The sequence below is a fragment of the Hyla sarda genome, chromosome 7 (assembly GCF_029499605.1).
Source record: "Hyla sarda isolate aHylSar1 chromosome 7, aHylSar1.hap1, whole genome shotgun sequence".
NCBI classification, from domain to species: domain Eukaryota; kingdom Metazoa; phylum Chordata; class Amphibia; order Anura; family Hylidae; genus Hyla; species Hyla sarda.
In genome coordinates this window covers 160,863,136-160,880,599 of record NC_079195.1, presented here as the reverse complement: position 1 = coordinate 160,880,599, position 17,464 = coordinate 160,863,136, and the positions used below count along the sequence as shown (strand labels likewise).

Below are 17,464 nucleotides of genomic sequence, written 5' to 3'. Positions count from 1 at the left end.
CCATCTAGTGTGCCCAATATTCTGATTACTATCAATAGTCCCTTGCCCTATTGTATATGAAGGATAGCCTTATGCCTATCCCATGCATGCTTAAAGGGGTACTCCGGCCCTAAGACATCTTATCCCCTATCCAAAGGATGCCTGATTGTGGGGGACCCCCGCAATCTTTCATGCAGCACCCCGCTATAATGAGCCTCTGGAACGAACATCGCTCCAGGTCTAATGAATCCCGATCACAGGGCCGGAGTAGTGTGGTGGCTCACGCCCCCTCCCATAGGCTTGCATTGAGGGGGCGGAGCGTGATGTCACATTGGGGTGGAGCTGTGACATCACGATACTCCGGCCCCGTGATCGTGATTCATCAGACCCGGAGCGATGTTCGCTCCAGAGGCTGATCATAGTGGGGTGCTGCATGAAAGATTGTGGCGGGACCCCCCATGATCAGGCATCTTATCCCCTATCCTTTGGATAGGGGATAAGATGTCTTAGGGCCGGAGTACCCCTTTTAACTCCTTCACTGTATTTGCAGCAACCACTTCTGCAGGAAGGCTATTCCATGCATCCACTACTCTCTCAGTAAAGTAATACTTCCTCATATTACTTTTAAACCTTTGCCCCTCTAGTTTAAAACTATGTCCCCTTGTGGTAGTTTTTTTTTTCTTTTAAATATACTCTCCTCTTTTACTGTATTGATTCCCTTCATGTATTTAGAAGTTTCTCTCATATCCCCTCTGTCTCATATTTCTTCCAAGCTATACATGTTAAGATCCCTTCACTTTTTTATCCTTCAATCCATGAGCTAGTTTAGTAGCTCTTCTCTGAACTCTCTCCAAAATATCTCTATCCTTCTGGAGATATGGCCTCCAGTACTGCGCACAGTACTCTGAGGTCTCACCAGTGCTCTGTACAGCGGCATGAGCACTTCCCTCTTTCTACTGCTAATACCTCTCCCTATACACCCAAGCATTCTGGTTTTATTCCCTGCTGCTCTTTGGCATTGTCTGTCTGCTTACCTTTTTAAGTCTTCCTTCCTTCAGTCTACATTTTAGTCCCCTAAATCCCTTTATGACACAATCTATACTCTGCCCTTTGGTTTTTACTCCCCAGGTGCATTATCTTGCACATTAAACTTTAGTTGCCAGAGTTTTGACCATTCCTCTAGTTTACCCAAATTCTTTTCCATTTGGCTTATCCCTCCAGGAACATAAGTTGTCCTTTAACATTTAAAGGAGTACTCCCCTGGAAACTTTTTTTAACAAATTTTTTTTTTTATTAACCTGTTGGACGGAGGGCGTCCTCCGCCCACTCCCTTTCTATAACGTGGGTCATAAGCATCAGAAGCGACCGACCAATAGCAGTTTGGGGCGGGGGGTCAAAGTTCAGTTCCCCCGTTCTGCCCACCCACGGTAGTCTGGGCAGTACGGGGGAACTGTGGTGTGACTGGCAGAGGAGGTCCCTTATCGGCGGCTGCGGGCGGCGATCCTCTCCCTGGTGCGGCGATCCTGCTGACTACGGAAGACGGTGAGTTGTTGCCTAGCAACATCTGGAGGGCTACAGTTTGGAGACCACTATACAGTGGTCTCTAAACTGTAGCCCTCCAGATGTTGTAAAACTACAACTCCCAGCATACCCAAATAGCTTTCTGGGCATTCTGGGATTTGTAGTTTTGCAACATCTGTACATTCAAACGGGCAGGTTTAGAGTAAGTTTCCTGCTTCAAGTAATCTGCTGCAGCAAATTTTTCGTCGCAGCGCAAACTCCTCCTAGTGGGAAACTCGCTGTAAACCTCCGCCCGTGTTAACACTACACTACAAACACTACACTACACTAACACATAATAAAGGGTAAAACACTACATATACACCCCCTTACACTGTCCCCCTCCAATAAAAATTGAAAACTTATTGTACGGCAGTGTTGTTTCCAAAACGGAGCCTCCAGCTGTTGCAAAACAACAACTCCCAGCATTTCCTGACAGCCAGTGACTGTCCAGGCATGCTGGGAGTTTAGCAACAGCTGGAGGAACCCTGTTTCTGAATCACTGGCGTAGAATACCCCTATGCAATCCCTAACTTAGTCCTCAAATGCGCATGGCGCTCTCTCACTTTGGATCACAGTCGTATTTCAAGGAAACAGTTTAGGGCTACATATGGGGTATTTCCGTAGTCGGGAGAAATTACACTACAAATTTTGGGGGGCTTTTTCTCTTTTTTACCCCTTATGAAAAGGAAAAGTTGGGGGGCTACACCAACCCGTTAGTGTAACATTTTTTTTTTTTTTTTACACTAACATTCTGGAGTTTTCCCATACTTTTTATTTTCACAAGAGGTAGAAGGATAAAAAGACCCCCAAAATTTGTAATGCAATTTCTCCTGAGTGCGGAAATACTCCATATGTAAATGTAAAATGCTCTGCGGGCGCACAACAAGGCTCAGGAGTGAGAGCGCAACTATGTACATTTGAGTCCTAAATTGGTGATTTGCACAGGGGTGGCTGATTTTACAGCGGTTCTGACATAAACGCAAAAAAAAAATAATACCCACATGTGACCCCATTTTGGAAACTACATCCCTCACGGAATGTAACAAGAGGTATAGTGAGCCTTAACACCCCACAGGTGTTTGATGATTTTTCGTTAAAGTCGTATGGGAAATTGAAGAAAATTTTCACTAAAATGCTGGTGTTACCCTAAATTTTTCATTTTCACAAGGGAAAATAGGAAAAAAGACCCCAAAATTTTTAACCCCATGTGTGGATGTAAAGTGCACTACAATGCTTAGAAGAGGAGCGCCATTGGGCTTCTGAAGAGAAAATTTGTCCGGAATTGAAGGCCACATGTGTTTACAAAGCCCCCATAGTGCCAGAACAATGGACCCTAATAAGAAAGCTCTTCAAATCCACTTCAAACCTGAACTGGTCCATGAGAAATTCCGACTTTGAAAATTTTGTGAAAAATTAGAAAATTGCTGCTGAACTTTGAAGCCCTCTGATATCTTCCAAAAGTAAAAACATGTCAACTTCATGATGCCAACATAAAGTACCGTATATACTCGAGTATAAGCCGAGTTTTTCAGCACAATTTTTCGTGCTGAAAACACCCCCCTCGGCTTATACTCGAGTGAACTATCCGCCCTCAGTGGTCTTCAACCTGCGGACCTCCAGATGTTCCAAAACTACAACTCCCAGCATGCTGGGAGTTGTAGTTTTGAAACATCTGCAGGTCCGCAGGTTGAAGACCACTTCCCGGACCTTCGTCATCATCCGCCCCCCCCCTTTTAGTTTTGTACTCCCCTCCGCTCGGTGGGACATTCGGGTGAGCTGGTCCGGGCCATCTGTGCTGCAGATAGTCGTTCCGGGCTGTCCATCTTCACCGGGGGGCCTCTTTTTCACGCCCGGCCCCGGAATGATGACGTTGCCTTGACGACGACACACAGGGACGTTCATGAGCAACGTCCCTGTCCGCCGTCGTCAAGGCAACGTCATAACTCCGGGGCCGGGCGCGAAGCAGAGCCCCCCCCCCCCCCCCCCCGGGTGAAGATGGACAGCCCGGAACGACTATCCCTCCCCACCGGACGGTCCTGCAGCTCAGATGGCCCGGACCAGCTCGCCCGAATGTCCCGCCGAGCGGAGGGGAGTACAAAACTAAAGGGGGGGGGGGGAGGGGGGGCTGGATGATGACGAAGGCCCGGGCAGTGGTCTTCAACCTGCGGACCTCCAGATGTTTCAAAATTACAACTCCCAGCATGCCCGGACAGCGATGGCTGTCCGGGCATGCTGGGAGTTGTAGTTTTGGAACATCTGGAGGTACGCAGGTTGAAGACGACTGTTAAATCAGACATTGACAAGCGGTGATGATGAAGGGGGGGGGGGGGATGATGAGGGTGTTAATGACGGGGGTCTGGATGACGGGGGGGGGGGGGGGGAATAATGATTTTCCCACCCTAGGCTTATAGTCGAGTCAATAACTTTTCTTGGGTTTTTGGGGTGAAATTAGGGGCCTCGGCTTATATTCGGGTCGGCTTATACTCTAGTATATATGGTAGACACATTGTATTTGTGAATCAAAATATAATTTATTTGGAATGTCTATTTTCCTTAAAAGCTGAATTTCATCAAATTTTTGAATTTTTCACCAAGAAATTATGCAAGTATCGACAAAATTTTACCACTAACATAAAGTAGAATGTCACGAAAAAACTCTCTCTGAATCAGATTGAAAGGTAAAAGCATCCCAGAGTTATTAATGCTTAAAGTGAAAGTGGTCAGATGTTCAAAAAAACGCTCTGGTCCTACAGTGAAAATTGGCCTGGTCCTTAAGGGGGGGCTGTTAACAAAAGTTTTGTCAATCACCTGTGGGGTGTTAAAGCTCACTATACCTCTTGTTACGTTCCTTGAGGGGTGCAGTTTCCCAAATGTGCCATGTGGGTTTTTAATTTTTTTTGCTGTTCTGGCACCATGGGGGCTTCCTAAATGCGACATGCCCCCTAAAAACAATTTCAGCAAAATTCGCTCTCCAAAATCCCATTGTCTCTCCTTCCCTTCTGAGCCCTGTAGTGTGACCACAGAGCACTTTACATTCCCATATGAGGTATTTCCTTACTCCTTACTCCTTTCTAATAGCGCACGGCACTGATCGCGGTGCCGCACGCTAATAACCCTTTAGACGCGGCGTTCAAAGTTTAACGCCGCGTCTTAACTGAAACTAAAACGTTGCCGGCTAGCTCAGGGGCCCACGGCAAAATTGCGGCATCCCGAACAGCTGAGACACAGCAGGAGGGTCCCTTACCTTGCCTCCTGGTGTCTGATCGCCGAATGACTGCTCAGTGCCTGAGATCCAGGCATGAGCAGTTAAGCGGCAGAATCATTGATCCATGGTTTCCTATGAGAAACCATTGAACAATGTAAAAGATCAGTGTGTGCAGTGTTATAGGTCCCTATGGGAGCTATAACACTGCAAAAAAAAGTGACTAAAGAGCAATTAACCCCTTCCCTAATAAAAGTTTGAATCGCCCTCCTTTTCCCATTTAAAAAAAAACAAAAAACTGTAAATAAAAATATGTGGTATCGCTGTGTGTGGAAATGTCAGAATTATAAAAATATATCATTAATTAAACCGCACGGTCAATGGCATATACGCAAAAAAATTCCAAAGTCCAAGATGGCGTATTTTTGGTCACTTTTTATATCATGAAAAAATAAATAAAAAGTGATCTAATAGTCAGACCAATACAAAAATGGTACCGCTAAAAACTTCAGATCACGGCGCAAAAAATTAGCCCTCATACCACCCCATACACGGAAAAATTTAAGTTATTGGGGTCAGAAGATGACAATTTTAAACGTATACATTTTCCTGCATATACAGTAGTTATGATTTTTTCCAGAAGTACGACAAAATCAAATCTATAAAAGTAGGGTATCATTTTAATCGTATGGACATACAGAATAAAGAGAAGGTGTAATTTTTACCGAAAATTTTACGGTGTAGAAACAGAAGCCCCCAAAAGTTACAAAATGTCTTTTTTTTTTTTTTTTTTTTTTTTTTTTTTTTTTTTCTTTCAATTTTGTCTCGCAATGATATTTTTTTTCATTTCCCCGTAGATTTTTGGATAAAATGACTGTCATTACAAAGTAGAATTGGTGGCGCAAAAAATAAGTCATCATATGGATTTTTAAGCGCAAAATTGAGTTATGAATTTTTAAAGGTAAGGAGGAAAAAACGAAAGTACAAAAAACTGAAAAAACCCTGGTCGTTAAGGGGTTAACCTATTGGGGTAGTTATTTGTACTAATATGCTGTGTATTACAGTGGTCCCTCAACATACGATGGTAATTCGTTCCAAACGACCCATCGTTTGTCGAATCCATCGTATGTTGAGGGATCCGTGCAATGTAAAGTATAGGAAGCTGTACTCGCCTGTCCCCGCCGCTCCGGACCAGGTCCTCACCACTCCCGATGCTGTCCCGCTGCTCCGGTGTCTTCTTCGCGATCCTCCGGCTTCTTCTGCAGGGTCCGGGCCTCACTTTCTGGTGACGTTATTACGCTGCTGCGCCGTGACGTAATAACGACGCCGAAAAGCGAGGCCCGGACCCCGGAGAAGATGCAGAAGACGCCGGAGGATCGCGAAGTGGACCCGGAGCAGCGGGAATAGGTTAGCGAACCTGCCGGGGATGCTTAAACTGCTATCCGACAGCAGCTTAAGCATTTTGCGCTGTCGGATAGCAGTTAATGCGATGGCCCCGACATATAAAAGCATTGTATGTCGATGCTGACATCGACATGCGATGGCCTCTGAGAGGCCATCGTATGTCGTTTTTATCATATGTCGGGGCCATCGTAGGTCTGGGGGTTACTGTACTGTTTTTAAATAATACTCTTATATTGGTCTAAAAATATTGCAGTCTACAGTATATGACCAAACAAATATCCTCCATGTGCAGGCTGCCAGAGAAAACGGATCTCCACGAAACCTGTTGCATAATGGGTAAATAAACTTCTCTTGTCTGGAAAGCCTCTCAGCGCCTCCTGCACTTGGAAGATATTTGTTTAGTTGTTTGCATTGAATCGAGGATAGGAGCGGCTGCAGGGGAGCTTTGACTGTTCAACTATCTTATCCCTTTTTTTTGTTGTATTTACACTTCCATTTTTTTATATCTTGTCTACTGTATATGTCTTTCCGATGTTCGTTTAGCAACAAACTCTAGGGTTTTTTATCCCTGGTGAACATCATTACAATCATTAATCAATAAGTGAATTCATATAAAATGTACATACATAATATCAAAAAGTGCATATAAGAGTACCTGCGTACAATATAAAGTGCATACTGTGTTGCCAATGTGTACATTAAAAACAGTGAAGCCTGAAAATTTACGCTCCATCTTAATGATTCTCAATTAGCACAGGTGTAATTAATCTATAATCATATAAAATATGAACATATAGGGTGTTGCTTACCGGGTCTGCATTACATAATGGCGCCATCGTTTGTATTAAATGCGAGTGCGCATGCGTGTGTACCTGACCGTCGCGGACAATCGCGCCGGAGCGCCACAGGACACGCAACAAATCTCGCGATGCATATGTGACACGCAGTAGCGGCCCAGACGTGGGTCCGGTCACATGGCAGCGGACATAAACAAACCCCTGATTGGCGCATGTGTATGTTCCTGACCGCACCGTGCTTCCGGAACCAACGCGGAAACTCGCGCCTGCGCGTCACATGACCCGCGATGTCTATGTAACACGCAGTAGCATCCAAGGATGTGGGAATCCTATCGCCCGACGCCCGGGACAAGTTAGTTTTCGGCGCCGGGCAGGTGAATTTTTCATAGATTTAGCCCTGTATCGGGCAAGCAGGGACAGACCGACTTCCCCCTTATTTTTCTTTAATGCCGGTGTGAGGTGTAGGAGCCGATGCAAGTCTGCACCTCACACCGGCGCTCAGGGTGTATGTAGGGGGTGGCGGCCCCCAGCTGATTTCAGTAGCCGGGGCTGCTGCTCAGAGAACCCACCCCGTGCCCCAGTCTGTCATGCTTCACACACACAAATCCTCCCCGTGCAGTGCAGTCTGTCCTCCTTCACACAGAGTAGTCATTATGGAGGTCAGGAGCTGTGCATGGACATCCTCTCTCCCCTCCCCCCCCCCCCCCCCACTCTGTTTACCCCGTGCAAACTTGCAGCCTCGCCGTGGTAGATGAGGTCCTGTGGAGACAGAGCAGGGGGAGGGGGATGGAGCTGTGTGCGGGGGATGGAGCTGTGCTCGTCCACGCTCTCCCCCCTGCTTCCTGTGTAGTGTAGAGCGGGGGGTGTGAAGCTCAGGTGAGGAGGCAGAGCATGCAGGCGGTGGGAAGGGTGGTTGTATATGTATGTAATGTATAATTAGGGGGGGTGTATCAGCGGCGGGTGTATGTATGGTGTGAGTGTATATATGATGTGTGTATGATGTCTGTGTGTATGTGTGTCTGTGTATGTGTGTCTGTGTATGTATGATGTGTGTATGATGTCTATGTATTAGGGATCGACCGATATCGTTTTTTAAGGGCTGATACCGATAACCGGTGGAGGTTAGGGCCGATAGCCGATAACTTATACCGATATTCCGGTATAAGTTATCGGCTATTTATCCCCCCGCGACACCGCTGCAGATCATTGATTTAAAGCGGGCGCTTTAAATCGATGCACTGCAGTGGCTTTTGCAGTGCCATAGGCGGCCGCTGCCGCCACCCGCTTCTCTCCCCCTGCCTGTCCGGGGGTCCTGAGACCTATCACCGCGTCACACCGCGACCGCCCCCCCGCAACCGACCCCGCACCGCACCGGCCCCAGGTGCAAGGTAATTGCCGATAGCGATAATGCCTAAAATCGTTGTTATCGGACGATAATATCGGCCATACCGATAATCGGTCGATCCCTACTGTGTATATGTGATGTGTGTGTGTGATGTCTGTGTATGTAATGTATGATGGGGGGGCGCAGTGGCGGGTGTATGTATGTGTGCATATGTATGGTTTGAGTGTATGTATGATGTGTGTATGTAATGTATGATGGGGGCAGCGGCGGGTGTATGTTTGATGTGTCTGTATGTATGATATATGTATGTAATGTATAATATAGGGGGCAGTGCCCGGTATATGTGTATGTATGATATGTGTACGCATGTATGTTTTGTACAGGGGCGGACTGACAAGTGATGGCGCCAGTTGTGCTAATTTTTTTATTTATTTATGTTAAGTGGCTTCTGGCCACCCGCACTAAATTGCACCTGCCGACCAAGAGCCCCACGGATGCACGCAAACACGCCCGAACCAAAAATACAACTTCCAGCATGTTACACCATAACCTAAACTGAAGACCTATAAAGTATAACATGCTGGGAGTTATAGTTTTGGTTCGGGTCAGCTGCAGAGCCATAGGCTGTATCAGGGCATGCTGGGTGTTGTAGTTACTAACTGTAATTCCCAGTATTCCTTGACTCAGCCTATGGCTCTGCAGCTGACACAAACCAAAACTACATCTCCCAGCATGTTACACAATAACCTTAACTGTTCTATGATACAGTGCAAAATGCTGCAACACCCACAGAACCATAGGCTGTATCAGGACATGCTGGGCAACTTCCAGCATTTTCTGACACAAAATGCACCACACAAACTGGAGAAGCAGAACACCCCCTGCCCCCCAGTAATATAGCATTGTTCAGTGTTTTCCAATCAAAAGACTCCATATATAAGTCCCTATGAAGACTGAAAAATAGTGATTAAAATATTTAAAAAAATTATTTGGAAAATTGAAAAAGTGGGCGATGTGAACTTTTAATATGGAAAGGGTTAATGTGTGTTTGTCATCACAAGGGGGCGGAGTCGTAATATCATGATGCTCTGGCCCCTGGATCGCCCATCATTACACACAGAGCGAGTATTCTCTGTGCAGTGATGACAGCGGGTGCCGCAGCCGAGATTGCGGGGGGTCCCCAGTGGGTGGGCCCGCACAATCAGACATCTTATCCCCTATCCTTTATTGAGGTGAAATTGGAGGGGGAAAAAAGCTATTTGATGTAATTAGATTTCTGATACAGATCAATGCAATTCTATTGAACGCCATTGATCTGTGTGATCTGTGCTCATTTGGTTGAGCAGGCTCGGTCAAATACAGATCAATGGCAGCCATGGGATGAGAGGTAAGCTCTCTGGCTACATTCACAGTGGATCGTCCACCCGCTATTGCACTGCGGTGGGGGGGGGGGGGGGGGGATGGGGGCATCCACTCCACTAGACCACCAGGGATGGTTAAAAGGTACCTTTTAGACGCCGCTGTCAGCTTTGACAGTAACAATCTAAAGGGTTACTAGCCGGCTGCAGCCGGCTTGAGTAAGGAGCCCGCTCCATACACCTTGAGTGTCGCCGTATTAAAATCAGGAGTTTTTCGGTCCAGCTCTGCTTGCCTGAAGCAGGGCTAAATGCATGGAAAATTTACCTGCCGGGTGCCTTGAACTGCATGTCCTGGGCACTGGGTTATAGGATTTCTACATCCCTGTCTTTGGTAAATGGATGGGCTCGCTGTAAGTTTTGTCGATATCATGAAATGCACCTTTGGAGGTACTGGCTAAACGTGATGTATATGAAACCTTATTGATAAAAATTTACTGTATCATCATCATTGTTGTAGAAATGTGAGCTTGACTGTTCTCCATAAGTCTTTTTATTATGTTATTTGTTCCTATTTCTGCAGATCACGAAAGCATGTTGGGAGCTCGTTTCATCTACAATGCTGCCAAGCAAGCAGGTATGGTTGATGGGTTTTTGTGTGCTCTAAATGCACAGCTACTTTGTCTTTGTGACCGTCGCAGGAGTGATGAACCGAAACTCCCTTAGCAATGTACAGCAACTGAGAAATATACAGTCCTGGTAATTTAAAGGGAACCTGTCATAAGTTTTATTCTGCCTAAATTGCAAACAACATAAAACTAGCGCATGTATCAAGATTCTGGAACACTATGAATTACTGTTATGCTCGGGCGTTTCGTATTTATCATAGTTTTAAACTTTGAGAAAGCTGCTGGGATCAAAGTACCTAGTACTTGGGGTGCATTCCCTCAGCTGCTCACTGATGCTGTCTTCTGACTTTGGTGAAAGAAAATTAGTTGAATTTTAACCCCTTAAGGACTCAGCGTTTTAGGCACATAAATTTCCATATGATGGCTTATTTTTTGCGCCACCAATTCTACTTTGCAGTGACATTAGTCATTTTACAAAAAAATCCACGGCGAAATGGAAAAATTCATTATGCGACAAAATTTATGAAAAAATGTCATTTTGTAATTTTTGGGGGCTTTCGTTTCTACGCAGTGCATTATTTGGTAAAAATAACACCTTATCTTTATTCTGTAGGTCCATACGGTTAAAATGGTATATAGGTTTGATTTTGTCGTACTTCTGAAAAAAGTCATAACTACATGCAGAAAAATGTATACATTAAAAATTCTCATCTTCTGACCCCTATAACTTTATTTTTCAGTGTATGGGCTGGTATGAGGGCTCATTTTTTGTTCTGAAGTTTTTAGCGGTACCATTTTTGTATTGATCGGACTTTTTGATTGCTTTTTATTAATTTTTTTCATGATATAAAGTGACCAAAAATACGCTATTTTGGACTTTGAAATTTTTTTGCGGGCAAGTCATTGACCATGCGGTTCAATTAACAATATATTTTTATAGTTCGGACATTTGTTTATTTGTGTATTTATTTTTTTTTATGGGAAAAGGGGTGATTCAAACTTTTATTAGGGAAGGGGTTAAATTACCTTTTTATTAACTTTTTTTTTTCACTTTTTTTTGCAGTGTTTTAGCTCCCATAGGGGGCTATTAGCCCAGGGTCCCGGCTATCATAAGCCGGGGGACCGACCCAGTATGACCGGGCGCAGGGCGTACAGGTACGCCCTGCATCCTTAAGAGGTTAAACCTTGAGTCAGGCCTCAAAGGGGTACTCTGCCCCTAGACATCTTATCCCGTATCCAAAGGATTTGGGATACGATGTCTGATCACGGGGGTCCAGCCGCTGGGAACCCCCGCGATCTCTCCTGCAGCACCCTGTGTCATCTGCTGCATGGAGCGAATTCCGGCCCCTGTATCACCTGTCATCTGGCACGGAGCGAGGTTTGCTCCGTGCAACAGATGACACGGGGTGCTGCAGGAGAGATTGCACCGGCAGCACCCCCGCGATCAGACTTTTTTTTTTTTTCCTTCTTCTTTTATAAAATCTCCTTCACTAAATAATACCGTAATTGTGTTGTGTCCATTTTTTTTTCTTTTAGTCTCTTAAGAATTTCATTTGTTCTAAAAACAAGAAACAAAAAAAAAGCAAATGCTAGGGCAATTCTCGTGTAGAAATGGCAAGTGTTTAAGAGTAATTTACCTACAGTAAACATGTTGTGGGCATGTGTCCTATCATAAGATGGTACATACAATAAATATGTAGCACACAGGATTAAACCCCCTTACTGAACAGTAAATTGTAATGGCCAGATACTACAAGGTTAATACTGCAATGTGCAGTTTGTGAATTTCCTAATGGAACATTGGGCTAGAAGTAGTCTTGCAATATAAACAAGGTGACATCTGTCCCCGTACGTTGTGTCATTTGATTTCAGGAGTGTATTATAGGCTTATGGCCTGTAATTCAGCAAGACAATATAAATACACAGAGGAATGTCCTACACAGCTTGGAATAATTATCTGGTGAATTTGTAAATGGCTATGTTTCATCACAGGTCATGCCACCCAACCAGCGGAGCAGATCATAATAAACATGAGGTCACATCACCATGAATCCTGATGGAGTGTCTCAAAGTGCATATATGGAGCTGTCAGGCACTTTTGTGCTATTGCATCCCATAAAAAAAAGACATTCATTTTTATTCTGTGTCATTCATGAAGCCAATAATTCTGTCTTCATGCATCAAATAGTCACAAATTTTTGGTGCAAAAATGTGTAAATTTTTAATTTTTTTTTTCCACGCTGCTATGGCATAGTGGGCAAGGCTTAGCATAAAGTGAGCTGAAAGAAATTATAGGTTTTATAAGCGCAGTGCCTGATTTATTGAGAGAGACTCGGCTCTTAATAAATTAAGCAAACTAAAAGCCAATCTGATTGAAGACGGATTTGCGAAATGGCAGTCTTAGTAAGTTCCCCTTCATTTTTATATTGTGTTTAAATTCACAGGAGCCCACCTGCTTCCTTAAAAATATATGAATAAATATTATATAGAAAAAAGTATTGGAACACACTTCTGGATCAGTCAATAAAGGTGTTTTATTCAGGCTCATTGCCACAGGTCTTAACAAAATAAAGCACACACCAATGCAGTCTGCCTTTACCAAAAATTGTGGAAAAAATGGGTTGTTCTAAAGAGATCACTGAATTCTAGTGTGGTAATGTAGTGTAGGTAACAGAACCTAACTGAAGGTTTTCCAACCAGTGTGCCTCCAGCTGTTGCAAAAGTACAACACCCAGCATGCACGGTCTGTCAGTACATGCTGGGAGTTGTAGTTTTGAAACAGCTGGAGGTTTGCCCCCCCCCCCCCCCCCCCCCCCCCCCCATGTGAACGTACAGGGTATATTCACAAGGGCAGGCGTACAGTAAGTTTCCTGCTTCAAGTTTGGGCTGCGGCAATTTTTTGGCCGCAGCTCAAACTTCTAGCGAGAAACTCACCGTAACACGTCAGTGTGAATGTACCCTAAAAACACTACACTAACACCTAATAAAGAGTAAAACACAACATAAACACCCCCTTACACTGCCCCCCCCCCCCCCCCAATAAAAATGAAAAACGTATTGTATGGTAGTGTTTCCAAAACGGAGCCTCCACTTGATGCAAAACAACAACTCCCAGCATTTCCGGACAGCCACAGACTGTCCAGGCATGCTGGGAATTTAGCAACAGCTGGAGGCACCCTGTTTGGGAATCACTGGCATAGAATACCTTTATGTCCACACCTATGCAATCCCTAATTTAGTCCTCATATGCGCATGGCACTCTCTCACTTCAGAGCCCTGTCGTATTTCAAGGAAACAGGTTAGGGCCACATATGGGGTATCTCCGTACTCGGGAGAAATTGCACTACAAATTTTGGGGGGGCTTTCTCCTTTTACCCCTTATGAAAAGGAAAAGTTGGGGCTACACCAGCTTGTTAGTGTAAAAAAAAAAAAAAATGTACACTAACATGCTGGTGTTGCCCTTTACTTTTTATTTTCACGAGCGTTAAAAGGAAAAAAGACCCCCAAAATTTGTAACGCAATTTCTCCTGAGTGCAGAAATACCCCATATGTGGGCGTAAAATGCTCTGCGGGTGCACAACAAGGTTCAGGAGTGAGAGCGCACCATGTACATTTGAGGTCTAAATTGGTGATTTGCACAGGGGTGGCTGATTTTACAGCGGTTCTGACATAAACGCAAAAAAATAAATACCCACATGTGACCCCATTTTGGAAACTACACCCCTCACGTAATGTAATAAGGGGTACAGTGAACATTTACGCCCCACAGGGGTCTGACAGATTTTTGGAACAGGAAATTTTTATTTTTCATTTGCACAGCCCACTGTTCCAAAGATCTGTCAAACGCCAATGGAGTGTAAATACTCACTGCACCCCTTATTAAATTCTGTGAGGGGTGTAGTTTCCAAAATAGGGTCACATGTGGGGGGTTCCACTGTTCTGGCACCACGGTGGGGCTTTGTAAACGCACATGGCCCCTGACTTCCATTCCAAACAATTTTTTTTCCCAAAAGCTCAATGGCACTCCTTCTCTTCTGAGCATTGTAGTGTGCCAGCAGAGCACTTGACGTCCACACATGGGGTATTTCCATACTCAGAAGAGATGGGATTACAAATTTTGGGGGGTCTTTTCTGCTATTAACCCTTGCAAAAATGTGAAATTTGGGGGGAAACACACATTTTAGTGACTTTTTTTTTTTTTTTTTTTTTTTTACATATGCAAAAGTCGTGAAACACCTGTGGGGTATTAAGGCTCACTTAATTCCTTGTTACGTTTCTCAAGGGGTCTAGTTTCCAAAATGGTATGCCATGTGTTTTTTTTTTTTTTTTTTTTTTTTTTTCTGTTCTGGCACCATAGGGGCTTCCTAAATGCAACATGCCCCCCAAAAACCATTTCAGAAAAAACGTACTCTCCAAAATCCCCTTGTCGCTCCGTCGCTTCTGAGCCCTCTACTGTGCCCGCCGAACACTTTACATAGACTTATGAGGTATGTACTTACTCGAGAGAAATTGGGCTACAAATATAAGTATAAATTTTCTCCTTTTACCCCTTGTAAAAATAAAAAAAAATTGGGTCTACAAGAACATTCGAGTGTAAAAAATTAAGATTGTGAATTTTCTCCTTCACTTTGCTGCTATTCCTGTGAAACACCTAAAGGGTTAAAACGCTGACTGTCATTTTGAATACTTTGGGGGGGGGGGGGGTGCAGTTTTTATAATGCGGTCATTTGTGGGGTATTTCTAATATGAAGACCCTTCAAATCCACTTCAAACCTGAACTGGTCCCTGAAAAATAGTGAGTTTGAAAATTTTGTGAAAAATTGGAAAACTGCTGCTGAACTTTGAAGCCTTCTGGTGTCTTCCAAAAGTAAAAACACGTCAATTTTATGATGCAAACATAAAGTAGACATATTGTATATGTGAATAACATTTTTTTTTTTTTTTATTTGGAATATCCATTTTCCTTACAAGCAGAGAGCTTCAAAGTTAGAAAAATGCTACATTTTCTAATTTTTCATCAAATTTAGGGATTTTTCACCAAGAAAGGATGCAAGTTACCATAAAATTTTACCACTAAGTTAAAGTACAATATGTCACGAAAAAACAATCTCTGAATCAGAATAACTAAAAGCATTCCAGAGTTATTAATGTTTAAAGTGTCAGTGGTCAGATGTGCAAAAAAACGCTCTGGTCCTAAGGTGTAAAATGGCCTGGTCCTTAAGGGGTTAAACAAAACAAAAACTCCAAAAACTGTACTTGCCCTGCCTCTGTTTCATGTAGCCTCAGGCATCACTGCTACTGGTCAGTATGTCACAGTGCTGCTCAACCAATCACTGGCGATAGCACAACAAAAACTGGGATCAGCAATACCAGAGGCTACAGGGGACCAAAGGAGGTAAATACAGAGTCTGTGTTTTTTTTTTTTTTTTTTTTTTCTCTTTGTTTCTTTAAAATACAGCTGTCATACGAGGTAGGGAGGTGCAGGCACTAACAGCTTTAGCCTTTACGAAGACCTTAATAAAATCTGTAAAGGTGTAGTAATAAAAGCAGCAAAAATTTACAATGAAAGGCAGGTGGCCAAAGAAAGCAAAACACATCCCATTTTATATATTTTTTTAAATATATAAATGCCAAAAAAAATAAAAATAGGACAGAGGAGGCACGATTGTCCAGCCAATAGCAGCCGGCAGTGGAGGGGTTAACCGCATCCTCCTGCAGCTCCCGCAGCTGGCTGGGTTCAGTCAGCGTTCAGAGCTGCTGGAGGAAGACCGGGACCCCCCCTCTGCTGAGATCGGAGCCCCCACAGAAGTAAAGAAGCCCCCCATAGATCAGGGAAAGAATACAATCCAGGGAAGGGTAGGGTAAAAAGGACAATTAAAAGTAAAAAGTAGTAAACAAAATCCCCGCCCCCCCCCCCCCCCCGACCCCCTAATAGGGCCCGGGTCACACTGAAAAATTGCGGCGGACCCTTGGGGACCTATTAGGGGTTCAGAGCCCTATTAGCGGTTCATTTGGCCCCCCCATTTTTTATTTTTTTTATTTATTTTTTTTGCCACAGCGCTTCCGCCCCCCCCATACAGTTTATAGTTACACCAATCACACACAGTACATACCCCACCCCCCCAACACCCTACCCCCGACACCACCACCCCCCGCCACAGTAGAAAAAGGCGATGGCTCGCCAGGCATTTTCGGCAGCGGAGGCATACACTTTTCTTCCCTCAGATTCCGAATCTGCCAGTGAGGACGATGAAGATCCAACATTCCTGTGTTCTTCATCGTCGTCCTCATCATCTAGCAGTGATGATGAGTCCCCTGTACGGCGGCGGAGACTCCGCCAGGCGAGGCCACGCACCCCCCATGATAGTGCCCAGTGGCCGGCACTAGTACAAGCAACAATGCTGCTGGTACTAGGAGTCTGACCCCCCACCCCCAGACAAGTTTACCGGAGCCCCCTTCCGGTGAACCTTTCTGGAGACCCCCAGAGGATTATCAGCCACGGGTTCCGGAGTTTGTTGGCGACTCCGGAATCCCAATTGACACGGCCGGGTTCACTGAAATTGACTATTTCAGTTATTTTTTTTCAGTGACTGCCTGGTCAATCTAATGGTGGAGCAGACGAATCTGTACGCCAGGCAGTTCATTGCCCACCACCTTTTTTTTTTTCATTGCCCACCACCATTCTTTTTTGGCCAGGCCCAATGAATGGCGCGCCATTGATGCAGCAGAGATGAGGATATTTTGGGGCCTCTTGCTGCATATGGGCCTGGACCAAAAGCCTAGTGTCAGGCACTACTGGAGCAGGGACGTCCTATACAAGACCACGCTTTACAGTATGGCCATGACACGGAAGCGGTTCGAGGCCATTTGGAAATGCCTTCATTATGCAGATAATGAGGCATGTCCACCCCGAAGTGATCCCACCTATGACCGGCTTTACAAAGTGAGGCCGATCATCGATCACTTTGGGGCCAAATTTTTGGAGGCCTACGTACCGCTTAGGGTGCTCTTGGTAGATTAGTCTCATCAGTTTTAAGGGGAGACTCCTCTTCTGCCAGTATATTCCCTTGAAGAGGGCGCAATATGGTGTGAAGCTCTATAAACTTTGTAAGAGTACCTCCGGGTACACTTACAAGTTTAGAGTGTATGAGGGACGAGATTCCCGTATTGAACCCCCAGATTGTTCCCCC

The 17,464-nt window shown here is 44.6% G+C and overlaps 1 protein-coding gene across 1 annotated transcript in view; it reads left to right on the top strand.

The window, feature by feature from the left end:
* Window positions 1-17,464, top strand: part of NDUFS8 (NADH:ubiquinone oxidoreductase core subunit S8) — a gene marked incomplete in the record, with an annotated part of 78,227 nt that overhangs the window by 14,884 nt on the left and 45,879 nt on the right. The window contains 1 exon segment of the mRNA XM_056531135.1: window positions 10,229-10,282. Within this exon segment, the coding sequence (XP_056387110.1) occupies window positions 10,240-10,282 (43 nt within the window).